Here is a 16882-nt window from a genome sequence, read left to right as displayed (position 1 = left end):
GTACAAGGTTGATTCAGTCTTTCATGCTTCTGAGGTCGGTAAAGTGAGGACCCAGATTGTTGGGGGAAATATGCTGGCTTTGTAAACTGTTTAGAGAGGGCTTTAAGCACTATGAAGCAGTATATACATCTAAATGCTTTGCTATTGCTATAGCCTTTAAGATATTTTTTTGCCCTGGTGACTTCTGATACATGGAATCTATAACATATGGTAGTACATTTTGCTACCTGGCGGAAGTATTTATCTTTTTGATCTAACGTTAACTTGAACCACATTTGTCTGAGGGAATTACATATTATTAAAGAATATAAATAAAAATACTAAAAGAGTTTTATTGTTATAACATTGTCTTTTTTATTTGCTCCCCTTTTAACTTTGCCCTGCGGTCACTTCCGAATTTAGGAACTACTCACCACTAAGTTGCCCATTGACTATAATGGATCAGGATCCAAATTATATTAGTTATCTGAAGCTTTTTAGTATGTTTTCCCCATTAGTCGTACCTTGCTACTCAACTGCTTTGAAAGTCATCTAATTTGATACTCAATGCTTTTTGATGGCTTAACATACTCAACATACTCTTCTGATGTCTGGAGTAAACCTCCATGTATGTTTCTCATCCAATCTCATCCAGAGTATATGCTATTAATATTTTGAGTAATAATATCTTCAGAAATTAGTGCAAGTGATGTCCTTTGTAGCAAAAAGTTCCAGTAAGAATGTCAGTCCTCACTAAACAATTAGAAAGAAAATAAAAAAGTTAGTATCTATGGTGCAGGATCCATCATGGATAACCATTATGTCAGTTTTTCACAGATCTTTTGGATTTTCAATCCTAATTTTTACACTCATTTCCATTTTTGCCCTTTTCTACTAAGCTTTAGATAGCCTGTAGCCAAATATCTGCTTATATATAGTGAATACCCACTGGTATGCAGTTGCATGCAAGTGGTACTTAACCTGCTAAGTTTCAGGTAAAATTTAGTATAACATAGTAAAGGGATTATGATATCAGTAAAGTCATACCCAATACTGTAGGACAGGGGTGTCCAAACTTGGGAACTTTAAGACTTGTGGACTTCAACTCCCAGAATTCCCCAGCCAGCCATGCTGGGAGTTGAAGTCCACAAGTCTTAAAGTTCCCAAGTTTGGACACCCCTGCTGTAGGAAATAGATCGCTTTAGACAGGTTACTGGCATGCCTTTAAACGGTTGCTTTTAAAAAATCATGGTTGATAAGGTAGCTTCCCTCACCCTCTTTGCACAATGTTGTTGATATTGTATAGGAACAAGGGTGAAGAAATTGCTTTGGGTAACCTTCATGATTAAGATGATTTAAAATGTAATGTTTGGTCTGGGTTTAACAAAATTGGATTCTTTGCCATATGCTTTCTGTGGATGGTACTGTATCCAGAGTAGTCTTAGAATATGACAATCAATTTATTATACAAATTATTTTTATTTTAAGTTTCAATTTACTACGCCTCTACTCAAAAGGGGGTGGGATATACATTTTAAACTATTTGGGATTCATGCAAAACAGGCTACTGTAAAATTTTATTTCTTTTAATGTAAAAAAAATGGAGGACGGGTTTGATTGCATTGTGATATATACATTTCTGTTTTTTCCTCCCTGACTATTTCATACAGTGGGGATTGACATCCTTCCCCTCTGCTTTTTGTTTAAAGAATTTTAATTTCTTCTAGCTCTGACATTCTGGATGCTGTGCCATGTTCAGGAATAAATGCTTTAAAGGGTGGAGATGCTCAAGTGACAAATTATAGGTCAGGTGTTTCAATGGAGAAATGTCTCGATTTAAATTTGCTGACTAAACCTGCTCTGTTCGTTGGGAAAGTAAGGTGTTTACTGCCACTTATGCTACACTGTGGCTTTGGAGGACAGTGGATTCATATGCCTTCCTGCTTCAATTGGTTTTTTCCTCCAGAAATGCAAGCAACTGAACTTTAGGATTGGAGAAAATGGAGAATTATCATCCCCACCAGCTCAGTTTTGGAAATCAGAAGATGGTTACAAAGCTGGGATTGATGACCTGTTTTGACCCTATCAATGAGTTTCAGAAAAGTTTTGAATTCAGGCAAAATGTTTTCAAGAGGATCCAGAGGCTCTACTTTTGTCAACGGGCACAGCTCCCTGGGGAAACCTTTGTGAGTTTTGCTTCTGCTTTGTGGGAGTTGGCACTACCCTGCGATTTTGGACCTTTGCAGGAGGAGCTTGTGCTTGACCAGCTAATTGAGAAAGCAAGAGATTGGAGAATTAGGGAGACTCTCTTTACCCAAATAAATTCACTGACTCTGTCCGGAGCCATAGAGCTTGGCTCACAAATGGAAACAACTTTCAAAGCAGCACCAACTAGAATATCATCAGCAGTAGATCAATGGAAACATCAGATTATCAGCAGTAGAAACTGGAGAATGAAATACTTTCAACATTATGGAATGCTGCAGCAAAGGACAGGAAAAGGAGTGCTGTCACGATGGTCACATGGAACTAAATGCTGTCTGGTCAAAAACACTTTCCACAATTGCCACAGTGTAATGCAGTTTAGGGCATCAAGCAAATTGGTATGTTTTTAACAGCACTGATGATGCACATTTGACATGCTGATATTAATTATGTTGCATGGTATTTCACTTTGTATATGTTTGATGTTGAAGGAATGCTTATAAAACTTCTGAATGACTAAAAACTGGGTAGAGGCAGCTAATACAGAAGCAAAATTCAAAACTGTCACGAGAAATTAGAAGTTAGGTTTAAAACCATGTAGTATTTGCGTAAGAGAAAGGAATAGATGTTTTTATTTAAGAAGAGGTATTCTATTAAAAATATAAATGTACCTGTGTTGGAGGATACTTGCATTGGTAACAGTACTTGTGAAAAAGATTGACATGGCTGGTAAAAAAGGGAAATGCAATTTTTAGGCATTTGCCAATCCATGGGAAAAAGTACAAGGAGTACTTGGTCAAAGTCCATTCTGAGTAGTGTGCTTTCTTGTTGTTTTTCATTGCCCCAGAAAAAATATGGATAATGTTCTTAAGCTGAATGGAAGAAAAGCTCCCTAAGAGTAAGAACAATTTGATGATAGATCCCACTGCAGGGAGACTTCCCTTTCCTAGAGCTGTTGGGAGAGAATTGATAGAACTGTCTGCTTGTGATGCTTTAATTTGAAAAGTAGACCCAATGGCCTAAATGACTTATTTTAACTCTCTAATTCCATAATGCAAGTAACATAAAAAAGATAAATCCATATATTATATGTAAGGAGCTAACATATTGGTTATCATTCTAGGATAGTTTAATAGCATAGTCTAAGCTTAAAATTTCAAATTAACTGCTTCTTCCATCCTTTTTAAAAGCAATCTATTAATTTCTTTCTGATTTCCAGAGCACCCTCAACTTTTGATTGATAATGATGTATTCATTTATTTTTGTTTATTTGCTATGAACAATTTAGATGAGGATTTCAGCCAAATGATTTTCTTTTGTTTTTTAAAATATTCAGATACATAAATAAATAAAATATCTAGATAAGACAATAGCATACTTTTTAAGAGAAATATATAATATTGTCAGCCTTCCAAGACTAAGAAACCAAACTCACAAATGCCAGTACTACTTTTATCTTACCATTATTTTGGTAGCAACTCTTCCTCCTGTTCCTTAAGATTTTTCTTTTTGTTCATTGCACTCATACGTTCACTATAGAATTCACCTCCACCATTTTGAAGTGTTTTATTTTATTTGCTAAAATCAGTATGCACTTCAGTCAAAGACTTTGGATGGCCCAGAATGCTTAAACCCAAGATTCACACACACACAAAAAAGACATCATAAACAAATGAACAGGGACCGTATGATTAATATCATTGAAAATTGTGATTCTAACTAACCCCTAAACATTTGATGCTTACAATTTTTATGAAGTTTACCAGATCAGGAATGATCATAAGAAAGGAAATCTCTGTTTGCATCTTTCTGAGCTTTGTTTATTGTTAGGCAGAACAATTAAATAGAAACAATGTACTTATATTTTGGCCAATGTCTGTCTTGTGGTTGTCATATGGACATAGGATTGCAATGGTATAAATTTTCATTAGTACAATGATATTATTAGGGTGTATTAATTATTATATCTTGTGTTGCTATTCTAGAATCATTATTTCTTGCAATTTGTAGTGTTAGATATTTAAACAGTGGTTTGAAATTACTGTAATTCATCCTTTTTTTCTGGAGAAACTTCAGTGAGAAGATACTTGGCATGGAGCCATGTATCCAATAAATGTTATGTGGTAGAACTGGTATTTTTGTTTGTTTGTTTGTTTTTTCCATACTACTTCCTGTCAGAGAACAGCTGGTTTTTTGATTATGACAAAATATCTTGCTGTGGAAGGTTTCCAAGGACTAGAATTTGTGGAGGCTGCATGATGGAATCATAGACACCTTCTTCTTGCTTGCATTAAGATATACAAGTTGCAAACAAGTTAACTGCTGGGGAAGAACCTTACTACATCAATCACCTGGGAAGATGCTCTTTGTGCATCCAATGCGGGTGTGTCAAGATTGTGCTGGTTCTCCTTGTTTTTCAATGAAGTGTGAATTACTTTGCGGAAAAGTCAAATTCATATTGCTAACACTATTTCAGGAATCAGATTGCTTAGAACACCAGGAATTTTGCTACTGGCTGAAATGAATATTTTCTTGCAACCTTAGTTCTGTCAGAATTCCACAGGGTAATTCTCTAACAGTGACCTAAGACACAAGTGGTTTAAGGGCATAATTTTATGGTGGTTGCTTATTAAAGATTATATCAAACAAGTATGAATAATATAAAAATCTAATACAGAAGTACATTTAAAAAGGAAAAAAAATCTTTCTCACTCTTAGTATGTATGTACCTCAATCTCTGGTCCTCTACTAGAGACCTGGGAGTTTAAGGGTTCTGCATAATATTTTAGTTGTTCCTAATACTGTACTATTCTGGTCAGGGAGTACTGATGTTGTTTTTGGGATCTATTGGACCCACTTTCCTAGTTTAGGAATCACAGCCCTGAGTACTCCTACCACTATTAGGACCACTTTGCTCCTACTATCATTGGGACCTCTTTTTATATCTCTGTAGTTCCTATTTTAGGCCCTGGTATTTCTTCAGCTTTTCATGCTCTTCCTTCCTGATGTTGCTGTCACTTGGCATTGCTACATCTACCACCACCTCTGCCTTCTGGTCCTCGTCTGCTACCATTATGTCAGGTTGATTGGCTAGTACTTGCCTGTCTATCTGGTTTTGGAAGTGTCACAGGGTCTCAGTCCTATTATTCTACATGACCTTGTGTAGAATCTCCCATCCGGACTTGGGAGAGTCTAGCTCATATACTGTGTAGATTTTCCTCTACACAATGTCAACTACTTAGGTTGTGCCATTCAGTGTATACTGTTCCTGCTTGCATCTTACACCCTACTTCTATGCGTTTGTGTCTCTGCATAGTTTATGAGCAACTGGTGTTTTGAGGCTCTGGTGTTATTCCCAATGCCCTTCTGAACTATGCTCATGTACTGGCTCATATGCTTCTTTAACTTGGTTGCTGTGATGCTTGATGGGACTTTCCATGTTGTGGGCAAGAAAGTTGTTGGCTGGTTGAATGGTACTGTTTCTTTGTAGGGCTCTTTCATGATTGAGACCTGCATCAGGATTGTATTTGACCTTAGGGTGTATGGGGGGGGGGCACGGCCAGCGTGGGCATGGCCAGCTTGAAATCACCCATTGTGGTGGCCCAAGTAGTGCTGGGGGGATCTGTCTGCAGCCCTCTGCCAGTGAAAACAGAGCTTGGGAGGGCTGCACATGGCAGAGGGCTGTAGAAGGCCGTTGCAGCTGAAAACGGAGCTCGGGAGGGCAATACATGCCCCTACAGAGCTCTGTTTTTGCTGGCAGAGGCACTGCGGGTTGCTCCTTCGCTGTTTCCAGGGCGGCCCCACGGGCCAGATCTAAGCACCCCACAGGCTGGATTTGGCCTACGGGCCTTGTGTTTGACACCCTTGCTCTAGACGTTTGATAGAGTCAGGCTCTTATGTTTCTTTCAGTAGCTGAATTTTATCTTTAATCTTCACACCTTCTGTAATTCCAACAGCTGATTAATTTCTCTCCGAGTTATCTTGATCTTAGCTTTTAACCTCATTTTCCAGGAAGGGAGTGTTTTACAATGTAGCTACAATTGAACCATAATTTTTAAGTGTAATTTGTTGTTTAAAAATTGGGTCATAATAATGAAGTAAAATAAAGTTATATAAATTCAGTGTGAATATGTTTTGCTTGATTCTAGTATTGGAAAATACACATCCTGGACAGAAGACAGAGACTATTTTTCTAGGACAAAAAAACCAACATCACTTATTAATGACCACTGTTGTAGTTCTGGCCATTTCTATTAATTTATTTGTCATGAATTATCATGTAGTTAAATGATCACCAATGAAATATCTATATCTATATCTATATCTATATCTATATCTATATCTATATCTATATCTATATCTATATCTATCTATCTATCTATCTATCTATCATCTATCTATCTATCTATCTATCTATCTATCTATCTATCTATCTATCTATATATCTATATCTATATATTTCTAATATTCAATAAAGCATCAAATACCTATACAAAGTTAAAAACAATATACATAAAATGTAGTTTTAAATCTTTTGACAATTACTTAATGCAAAAGCTAACAAATGTAAACATATTTAGCATTGTCCAGTAGAGGGAGCCACTAAACTTTACGCAGCCACATTTTTGAAAATGAACTATTATTTAATTGGAGCAGATGACATTTAGTCTCAATTGATTTAGTATGCACTGACTATCAGTACAGTTTGAATACCAACCGAGTGGGGAGGGGCAGATTTCCCTTCTACGTAAGAGATAATTTCTATTATTTAAAAAAAATCTGTAACAAAGATAAATGCTTAAAAGAAAGGTAAGGGGATGCATTATCTTCAAATATGAAAAAAATTATTCTAACCAAAGCACACAGTACTCTACTTGTAAATTGTATAGATTACAAAGCATTGTATTGAACAATAAAAAATCCACCAAATATTAAAATAGTTTTGAAAATTATTTGGGAGATGTGGTTTAGCTTTTGCGCACTACAGTACAATGTCCACAAAATGCCACCAATGGCATTGTACAATGTGCTGTCATGGGCAATTACAGCATTGTTTCTCAATCTTAGCAACTTAAAGATATTTAAATGTCAACTCTCAAAATTTTTCTCTTCTGTTGCAATTCTGGAGAGAACAGTGGGAACCATACCTGTTATAAATTAATCTTCTTAATACAAGACTCTATTGTTGATTAATTTCTCATCTTTTTATAGGCCTCGGAGCCAGTTGACAACTGCACAAGCGAAGGAGAGATCGAAGAAGACCAGAATTCTTCAAGCTTAGATACACCAGAGCTGGAGATATGTGGATCAGGCCAGGAAACAGATGAAGACTATTTTGAAACCCAGTCATATCAAAGCGAATCACTGTCAGATATCAAAACAGAGCCTTATGAAAGTGTGTCAGACTCGGAGTCTATTGCCAGTGATGTCACTAGAGAACCCAATCTTGCTTCAGAAATAGAAGAATCGTGGCATAAGCATTCGAAAACAAAAGGAGATAGATCTCCTCCCAAGTGTTTCACAAAAGAATTTGGATTTATTCAAAAGGAAAATGTGGATTTCCCTTCAGTCTTACATGTAGCAACAAGCAAATATGCATTGGAGTTATTAGCACCAGAATCCAAAATTGAAGACGTCAAAGGAAAGGAGCAGGTATTACCTTACAGTATTACCTCTACGGGGTCAAAGGCTAATAAAAATGATTTTGTGTTACGGACTGAAGCTTTGTTAAGAGTGGGGACAAAATCTGCAGCCAGAGAGGCACACTTCCATACCCATTTAGAAGATCATATTAAAGGTGCCAGTAGCAAAGAGAGAATGAGTCCAGAAGCAGTAACATTGGTTAATCTCAGAACAAACTCTGAAAGCGCTTTGAATTTTTCTGAAACTTGCTGCTCCTGCTCAGAAACAGTTTCCAGAAACAGTTTGCCTAATATTCATTTAGAAACAAATGGAAGTTGGAAAAGATATAATGAATCTTCCAAAATGAGGTATAAAAAAGATTGTATATTTAATGCCGAGTATAGTCAAAAGAATACTTTTGACAGTGAAAAAATTGTAGAAACAAATTTGTATGGCAGAAAGCAGAAACTCACAGATTTTAAATCTACATTTTTGGTGCCTTCCACAAAGCCAGGAAATTTAGCAATGAAATCATGGCATAGTTCTCCTGGAAATATAAATGGTCAAGATATCAGAGAACATATCGAAGATTGTCTTTGTCTAGCAGATAAATTAAGCCAATCGTGCTCCACATTGCCCCTAAAAGAATCAGATCATGTTCATGCTAAGGAAAACATAGATTGTTCAAAAACATCTTTAAAAGCGGGAAAGGACACAAATATTAAAGAGTTATTTCTTACTCCTCACTTGATTTCAAATAAAAATGTACAGAAGCATGCAGAAAACTCCCATGGGACTAACAAATCCCAGCTTTGTGGCCTTACAACAAAAGGAACAGAAACATCAAAATGTCAGTTGTTGGTATTGTCCCAGCTGCCAAATTCCTCAGAAAACAATTCTAAAAAGAAGAAATTTTCAAATATGAGATGTATATCAACACATGTAAATGCCAATGTAGAGTTAAAAAAACACCTGAAATCAAAAGATCAGATAGAAATTAAAGGGTTGTCTCCAAATCACTTTAGTTCTGAATCACACATCTGTGATGTTCATGTCTCAGAAAGATACATAGATAAATGCACTGGGGCAAAGAAATATGATAATACTTGTGCTGTTCATGCTTCCATGATTAATGCAGATGTGAAGAAGGAAAGCAAATGCATCAAAACTCAAAACCTTGAGGCTTTTTTCAGAGCATCTGAAGTGAGAAGTAAATATGGGCCAAATGTAGGCCGTGAGAAGGCAGTTGAGATTCTGACATCAAATGGAAAAGATTTTAGAGAACAGGAACCCAGTACATCCAATACATTAAAATATCCTTTGAATCATCACAATGATATAGAAAAGAAGGCTTGCAATTGCAGTAATGGTGAAGATGTTGATGTCGACGCTTTTAAAGTAGCACTAATTCCACATTATATGTGCCAGAAGGAAAAATCAGATAATATTTCTGAGTTAAAAGCTTTATTGATAGAAAGCCCTGGTCAAGAACTATTGCAAACAAATGCTGAAGTTGAGAACTCTTTGCCTAAATTTACTGAGATACTAGAGCATGAGAATTCAAACTCTCATCTGATCACCATCATGGATGCCACAAAATCAGAAGAATCTCCAAATGGAAAGTCCAGTTGTACAAATGACATGTTTTCTGTGCAGGTGTTGCCATACAATGAAGATGAATTCCAAGTTAAGATGGCTCCTGAGGAAAGTCCAGGAAATACACATTGCGAAACGGATGCAAACATGCTGGACTCACTGTCTTTGCCAGTTTCTGCAAAATCTACGGAAGCTAGTTTAGGGAACAATACATCCACAACTAATGTACTTTTAGAAAGTACTGTGCAAACTCGGAAAAAAGAGGGGTGCATAGATATTTTGTCCTTGGCCCTGCCTGCAGCAAATAGAGACCTATTACTAAGAAAACCATGTCAGTTGAATGGTGATTCTGTCTTAGAGACAGTACAAATAACAAACAATGAATCCCAAACTCGTGGCTATACAGCAATGGATGAATCTATGACTACAAATGCAGAACAGGGTGCTTGTGTAAATATTGCAAGAACACAGGAAATAAATAGTAAAAATATATTGTGCCAAGACATTGTTGATGATGATGAGACTCATCTTCAAAGAAATAATATCAATGCTAAGCAAGTTATTGGGGAGAGAGACTCCAAAATCTGTGATGTAATACATGAGGAAATTACTGTTTCTCTCAAATCAGAATCAGATAAAGTTTTTACAACTGAAAATTTAAAGTGCATTAGTAAAAACTATGACATGAATGTGAATCCAGATATCTCTGACACTTCAGTGAAAACTGACACACAAGGTAATAGCATCAGTAGCCTAGATAATATCAGCACGGGAAGTGTAAATAGTGAAGAGATGGACAATAATATAATTAACTTTTTTGGTAGTAACAATAGTTTCTATAAGGCAGTGCAGAGAATCAACAAAGTGGGTGCCCTAGAAAAGTCTGTTAAGTATTCTAAATTTTTAGCTTTCCCCAAGATGGCATCCTTCAAGAAATCTAAGCTAACATCTCCTGATAATCAAGATAATGTGAAAACTAAGGAAGTAACATTTGATAGTGATAAAGCCGATGAAGTAGATGAAGTAGAAGATAATTGGAAATACCTCAATTCACCCAGTTCTACTTTGCAAAACAAAGATCAATGCCTTGCAGAATATTCAGATGACGACGATTTATTCTATGAAAAACCTGTTGGACTTTTCAATAGAATTAGTCTGAGAAAAGCTTCTAGCTCTAGTCGAACACTCTTAGAAAGTGCAGGCACATATTCTTCTTCTTCCACGTTATCCAGAGTAAAATATGGGGAAGGAACAACTTTAGGATTTGTAGAGAACAACAATAATGAGTTTAATGAGTACCCTGAAGTCCAGAAATCCTCCCCAGAGAATGATTTTAAATGTAACAAAAACATAGATAGCAAAAAATTCCGGAGCCGATTGGCCTTGGCCCATAGATCCTTTTCAAGCTTCTTTGAATCGAAAACGCTGGAAAAAGAAAATGCTCAACAGAGTCCAAAAATTTCATTAAAGAATGAAAAAGTAAAAGTGCACCAATCTTGGAAAGCTCTTCTAAAGAACAAGGAGGCAGATAGCCTGAAGCAAAACCCCTGTTCAAATAGGAGCTCTGGAAACTTTAGTAGAAAATCATTGAAGGAAAAAAAGGAGTATCAAAATGGACAAGAATTTTTTAAATACAGTGTTTCTAATGGCTCATCTACAGGAGGTGGGCATTCCTATTCCTTTGGGCCTGCTGACTTTCTACCTATAGACACCAGGAGGAAGAGGAGAGAATCATCCTTTGGCCCAGATTGTAGTGGAAAAGAGAAAATGATGGGGAATGACGGGAATACCTCCTATGAAGAATTCTGGCTGAAATCTCCAATTACTCCAATTGACCTGCAGTCATCATTTCCCCATTTCACTCCTTCTTGCCCCCAGTTGTCAATGTATGAACGTAAAGATATGCCATGCAGACCTATGAGTCCCAAGCCACAAAGTCCTCGAACTGCTCATCAGCGGATGGGCTTCCATTATCCTGGTAAATTAAGTTCAACTTCATTGATATCTCTCGGAAATATCTCTGTTATCGATGGCGGTTTGGAAGCACCCGAGAGGCCAAAGACATTGAAACCCAGATCTAGTTTCTTGCAGTCCATGCATTCATTAGATAATGACTATTTTAGAGAAGACAGTGGGATAAGCAGCCAGTCACAGATCAGCTTAAACACTACTGCTTCCATGAGTGATATAATCAGAGATGAGGTGAGTTGCTCTGCAGGAGATTATGTATATTGACACTGAGTGTATGGAGAAGGATTAAAAATAATTTTTTGTTGCGTATCTCATGTAGAATTCTGGGTTAGTCTGGATGTCATGCTCAACGTTACAAATTTCATGTTTTGAAATAACTTTAGAAACCTGTTTACAAAGACATAGGCCATCAGAACTATTCATTTGTGTAAGTTCTTCAGAGAATTTGAAAATAAGATGAGATAATAATTTAAGATTCTCGTTATAAGACTATTCATAAAAAATATTTAGAGCTAACTACTTCATTTTCATGTTTCATAAGTATGTGAGGATACGGAATTGTAGTCATAGATTTGCTTTCAGAAGTGACCTTTGAAAAATAGTGCTGAAAGAGTGCTTTTCATTTCTAGACAAATGCTGGTTTTTCATTTTAAATACCTATTCAATGATAGTAATTTCCTCTGTTACTGTCTTTTAATGAAGGGTTAGTTTTTAAAAAAACTTTCAGTAAAGATGTACTATACGAGGCCACATTATCTGTGCAATTATGCTGCAACCATGCATTCAGATCAGGAGGTGCTTTGCAGGATCAAGAGAAGGTTCATGTTACATGCTCTCCTATAGAGAAGACAAAAGGATGGTCAAACATTAAACTATTGTCCATTAGTTCTTCAGAGGTAGAAAGATATGCTGACATAAATGGTTCTGTCCTGATGGCTGAATCTTATTCTGCCAATGTAATAAGAATGGTGCCCAGTACAGTTCTTTCTGTTTAAATGTAGGATAAGTTAAGAAAGCACTTGGTGGCTTTCTCTGACTTTACAGCCCCTTCTAACAAGCAGGAAAGTAGCCTCCAATCATTTCCCCCAATATGTGTTGCAGCACATCTCACTGCAGTGTAAGGAAGTTTATGGTGTGTTTAGCCAGCTGTCAAGGTGCCTGCCTAACAGGTTATGATGTATCAATTAGGATACAAGCACAAGGGAGACTGTAGGTTGAAATTGGAGTGAATTGATAGGAAAAAGCTCTATCTTAAACTAATGCTGCTAGGTGAATGGTCACCTCTGTCCTCAGGCAGATGCTACTGCAGAAACCAGATGTCAGGTCTTTCAGCAACAAAAGCCCCAATGGCCTCTGGAAAGCAATGCCCAGTGACCAGAGAAGGAAGGATTATGTCTGTAGCAGTTTAAAATGGCCAGGTGGATTTCTATATAGTGCAGACTTGTGTATATAGATAGTTATCTATATAATAATCACATAGAAGTTTGTTGAACTCCTTTTTGTAGAACTTACATCTGTAAATCTAACTTCTGGCTGAAATAATAGAAAGGAAAAGGGACACAGTTCTTAGGGGAAGGTGGCATTCCAAAATTAGAGAGGCATCTAAGTGTACCAAGCAAGTTTAGATAGATGGACAAAATCTTGTTATCACTAGGGAAGAACTGTCACAGCTAAATATAACTTTATTGTGCCCTCTGGAGGCAATGTTTTATATTGCAGGTTGTTCCTTATTATAGGCCCAACAACAATTATCATACATAGAGAATTCAAAGGATGCTTAAGAAAATAGCTAATTGAACTTTGCTAATTGTATATTCTTAACTGCAGCTTCAGTTTTAAGGAATTCTTGGTCAAATGTCTTCTGATGCCTGTCCTTCTAGATTGGTTGGCTTATTTGATTAACAGTTAAAACAGCTGTTTAGAGTTTTCTATGTAATTCTAGGAGTAATGCACGTGGGAGGGGCATTTGAACTGGGACTGCTCCGAACCGGGGATTTTTACCCGGATTCGGAGAGCCATGGCCTATCCTCGCTACCGGTTTTGGCAAACCGGGGCGAACCGGGTTGGATTTCACCCCTGGACTGCGCTATAAACAGAATATGTCAAGTGAGCCCTGCCACGTGCTGCCCTGGAGCAACTATTCAAGGATATTTACACTGTGCTGAAGTATTTTTCCTCAGTGCTTATATGAGCATGCATCCGGGCTTTGAAATTAATACAGGTGAGTGCAAATCCAGGTTTCATTTAGATTGCAGCATCCACACTGAATCAATAAAGACTTGAACTACTAAGCCATACCAACTACTACTAAGACGTGAACTACTAAGATTTGCAAGACATGTTATGTGATGTTACTTTAAAAGGGGACAAATGTAATAAGATTTTTCCAGATTTATGATGACTGCTTGCCCAAAAATGGTCAACAAAGAGAACATGTTTTAAAGATATTTTCACCTGTTATTTGTAAACTAGGAACATTCCCAACAAAGTGAAATATCAGCAGAAGGGAGGTCAGGTGAAAAGCATAGTCTTCCTTACCGAAAAAAGTCTATTCAGATGCCAGGGTCTTTGGATTCAAACGTAGAAGACAAAGCCTGGACCCTTCTCTTCTATATCCAGGAGGGAAAGATAAAAAAGCATGTCCAGCAGAAGAGACACAAATCCCTATACAAATGTTTCAGCTTTGATGATACATGGATGGAGAGAAATCGAAAAAGGACCTTTGTGAGAGAGGCCCAGTCAGACAGAGAGAACGAATCAAGTAACTTCCCAGAAGATCAACTCAATGTAAGGAACCAAAGATAATTTGTCTGTTCTCTCTGTTTGCATCTCATTCTTCCCTTTCAATGATTCCGTTAACTAGTTCTTCTGCTTCCTTTGTTTCTAACCCAACATGGCAATTTTGTGTTCACTTTTGTGAAACTACAGTAACCACAAAAGAAAAGGTTTATCCTGACAGATGGGTCTTCTTTACTGCCTCTCTTGTCTCATCTAGGATGCATGGTGTCATATGTACATATCTATGATGAATGGGTTGAAAAGTATTTCTATTTTAGAATATGATTTCTATTTTAGAATTCAAATGACATAAATGCAACTTTATTAGAAGCAGTATTAAATATTAAACAACTGCATGCCGAACACCAAGGACCACATAGTATTACGGTAATTCATTCTCTCCCACCCCTCGTTATCACAAATGTGTAATTTTAAGAGCTTTCTTTTCCTTTTAAAGTTCTTCATAATGACTTATCTAGCATTTGTGATATCTACAAAGCTCTTTCCCCTCAGAGAATCCTCCCTGCTCTCCTTTAGCATTCTCATTTGCTGCCTTTTATCCAGCAAATGTTTGATTGAAGACAAGCCTTAAAAAAAAAGTAATCTTTCTGGCGTTCAGGCTAGTTGTTTTTCTAAACATGTTACTACTTTTTTTTTCCTGTAGGTTAAAACAAAACCAGTTACTTCTCCAGTGGCCACTGATGCCCTTCCTCTCAAGTTGCACCTCTACTCCCAGAGCACACCTACAGGACTAGACTGCATGGGCTTGAGGCAAAGCATCTCCTTTCCTGGTATGACCACCTTTATTCTTTGATATCTAATAATGTACACTATAATTTGGTTGATTTTGAATTGGTTTGGTTATATTATTTGCATCCATTAGCTTTGATGGAAATGGGTATTCAGCAACACTATTTTCTTCAGTACCTCTTTTGTATATATTTGTATGCATTGATCTACCTCAGCAGAGATCTTATAATGGCATGACTAACTAGTTCATTTTAAGAGAAACCGCTAGAATTAAGCTCATTAGTGTTGGCACAACATAAAATGGAAGGACTATAGATGGCAATGGCTAAAGTGATGACTTTTAATATAGAGTTTGACAGAATCCCTTCTGAAGGCTTTATATTTGAAAGAAGGGTATAGTATTGGCTTCAAAAGAATCATGCCGAGTTTGCTTTGTTGCTCCATTTTCTTTTCAAGGAGTCTTGACAACTGTTTTCTAATGTCTTCTATTTTACATATGTAAGTGTAATCCTATTGCTTTATAAATTAAGAATAATGTTTGCGAAATGACTCCTTTTAATTTAAATGCAGTTATGATTTTTGTACTCTGAGACTTCAGTGCTTACTGAAAATTAGAATGCAGGAAAATCTTCAGTAGAGGATAATAATAAGCAGGTTTAAATGAAAGCTTAGAAATCCACTTTTTAATTCTCCAGCACAGAGATGGATCACAAAGATGTCTAAGATGTTCAAAGGTACTACTTGGACATCTATCGTAAAGTATAACTGCTGGTTATATTGTCAGATTGCTTAATCAGTGACATTGCTGATGAACTACTTCTAGCTTGCTTGCTCTTTAAATATGATTGTATTTATTATTTAAAGTTCTTAAAAACACATAGGGAATTAATGTGACTGCTGAAGTTATCGTTCTTTCTCTTGTTTTTCCCCCAGATGCTTTAATTACAATTCTCTCAAAGTTCTGTTACCATTTGTATGAGGTTAATTATAGTTTAAGCGAAAACAATAGAAAAATGTTTAATAGGACAAAAAGTTTGGCCAACTCGAAATGCCCCAAGTTTAACAAAGCTTTAGATATTTTTCCTGGAAAGGAAACCACATAGTATTTATGGAAGAAAAGTATATATCAAACTGTATGGTAGCTGCTATCCTTATGAATGGCTACCAACACTTGTTTTGCATGCAGCAGTTTTGTTGAAACCATTATGCCATTTCACTCCCTGGAACTCAGCTTTTAATTAATAAAAGATATATAATAATAATAATAATAATAATAATAATAATAATAATAATAATAATAATAATAATAATAATATAAAAACTAATAAATAAAACAAATCAAGAAATTGCAGCTTCCTGCAGTAACACCAGCGGAACTGCAAAAAACTGTGCTAATATTGTGTTTCCCCGAAAATACGACATGTCCTGATAATAAGGCTATGCCACAATTTTCTGGTGGGCAAAAATATAAGCCCTCCCCCGCAAATAAACCCCCTGGACAACCCCCCACCTCCGGCCAGGCAGAGTGCCACTCACCAACCTAGTAGTATCCCGAAGTTGCCAAGCCGTGGGAACTGGGAGGGAGGCAAAGGTGATCGCGTTGCTTGGCGCCTTCGGGATACTGTTAGGTTGGTGAGCAGCACTGTGCCCAGCTGAAGAGGGGGGTTGCCGGGTGGCTACTCTCTTGCGAGCGGGCTTCCAAAGAGCCGATCACAGCAGCCACCTGGCAAACCCCCTTTCCAGCCGGGCACAGCGCCATTCACTGACTTAGGGGTATCGCCAAGCCATGTGAGCGCCTGCTCGCCGCCGCCTGGCTCTCGCGGCTTGGCGCCTCCGAAATGCCAGAGAATGGTGCTCTGCATGGCTGCAGAAGGGGTTTACATGAGCGGCTGTTCCCCTCCCACTCGCGCGCCTCCCAACCTCATGATGCCTGGCCCAGCTCTCCCCACAGAGTCAGAGCACCTCTGATGCCACCACCACC

At 37.2% G+C, this 16882-nt stretch overlaps 1 protein-coding gene across 4 annotated transcripts in view; it reads left to right on the top strand.

Annotated features, from left to right (window-relative positions):
• ARHGEF4 (Rho guanine nucleotide exchange factor 4) overlaps window positions 1-16882 on the top strand; it is a 121855-nt gene that overhangs the window by 50595 nt on the left and 54378 nt on the right. For 3 of the 4 annotated variants that reach the window (XM_081955133.1, XM_081955132.1, XM_081955135.1), the window contains 3 exons: window positions 7396-11604; window positions 13846-14160; window positions 14816-14942. In XM_081955133.1, the coding sequence (XP_081811259.1) occupies window positions 7396-11604; window positions 13846-14160; window positions 14816-14942 (4651 nt within the window). The remainder of the gene's footprint in view (window positions 1-7395; window positions 11605-13845; window positions 14161-14815; window positions 14943-16882) is intronic. The other variant, XM_081955134.1, reaches the window with a different exon arrangement.

The sequence above is a fragment of the Natrix helvetica genome (genome assembly GCF_964273705.1).
Source record: "Natrix helvetica genome assembly, chromosome: 5".
Lineage (NCBI taxonomy): Eukaryota > Metazoa > Chordata > Lepidosauria > Squamata > Natricidae > Natrix > Natrix helvetica.
The sequence above is the reverse complement of the archived record's forward strand: the minus strand, read 5'-3'. Positions and strand labels throughout refer to the sequence as shown.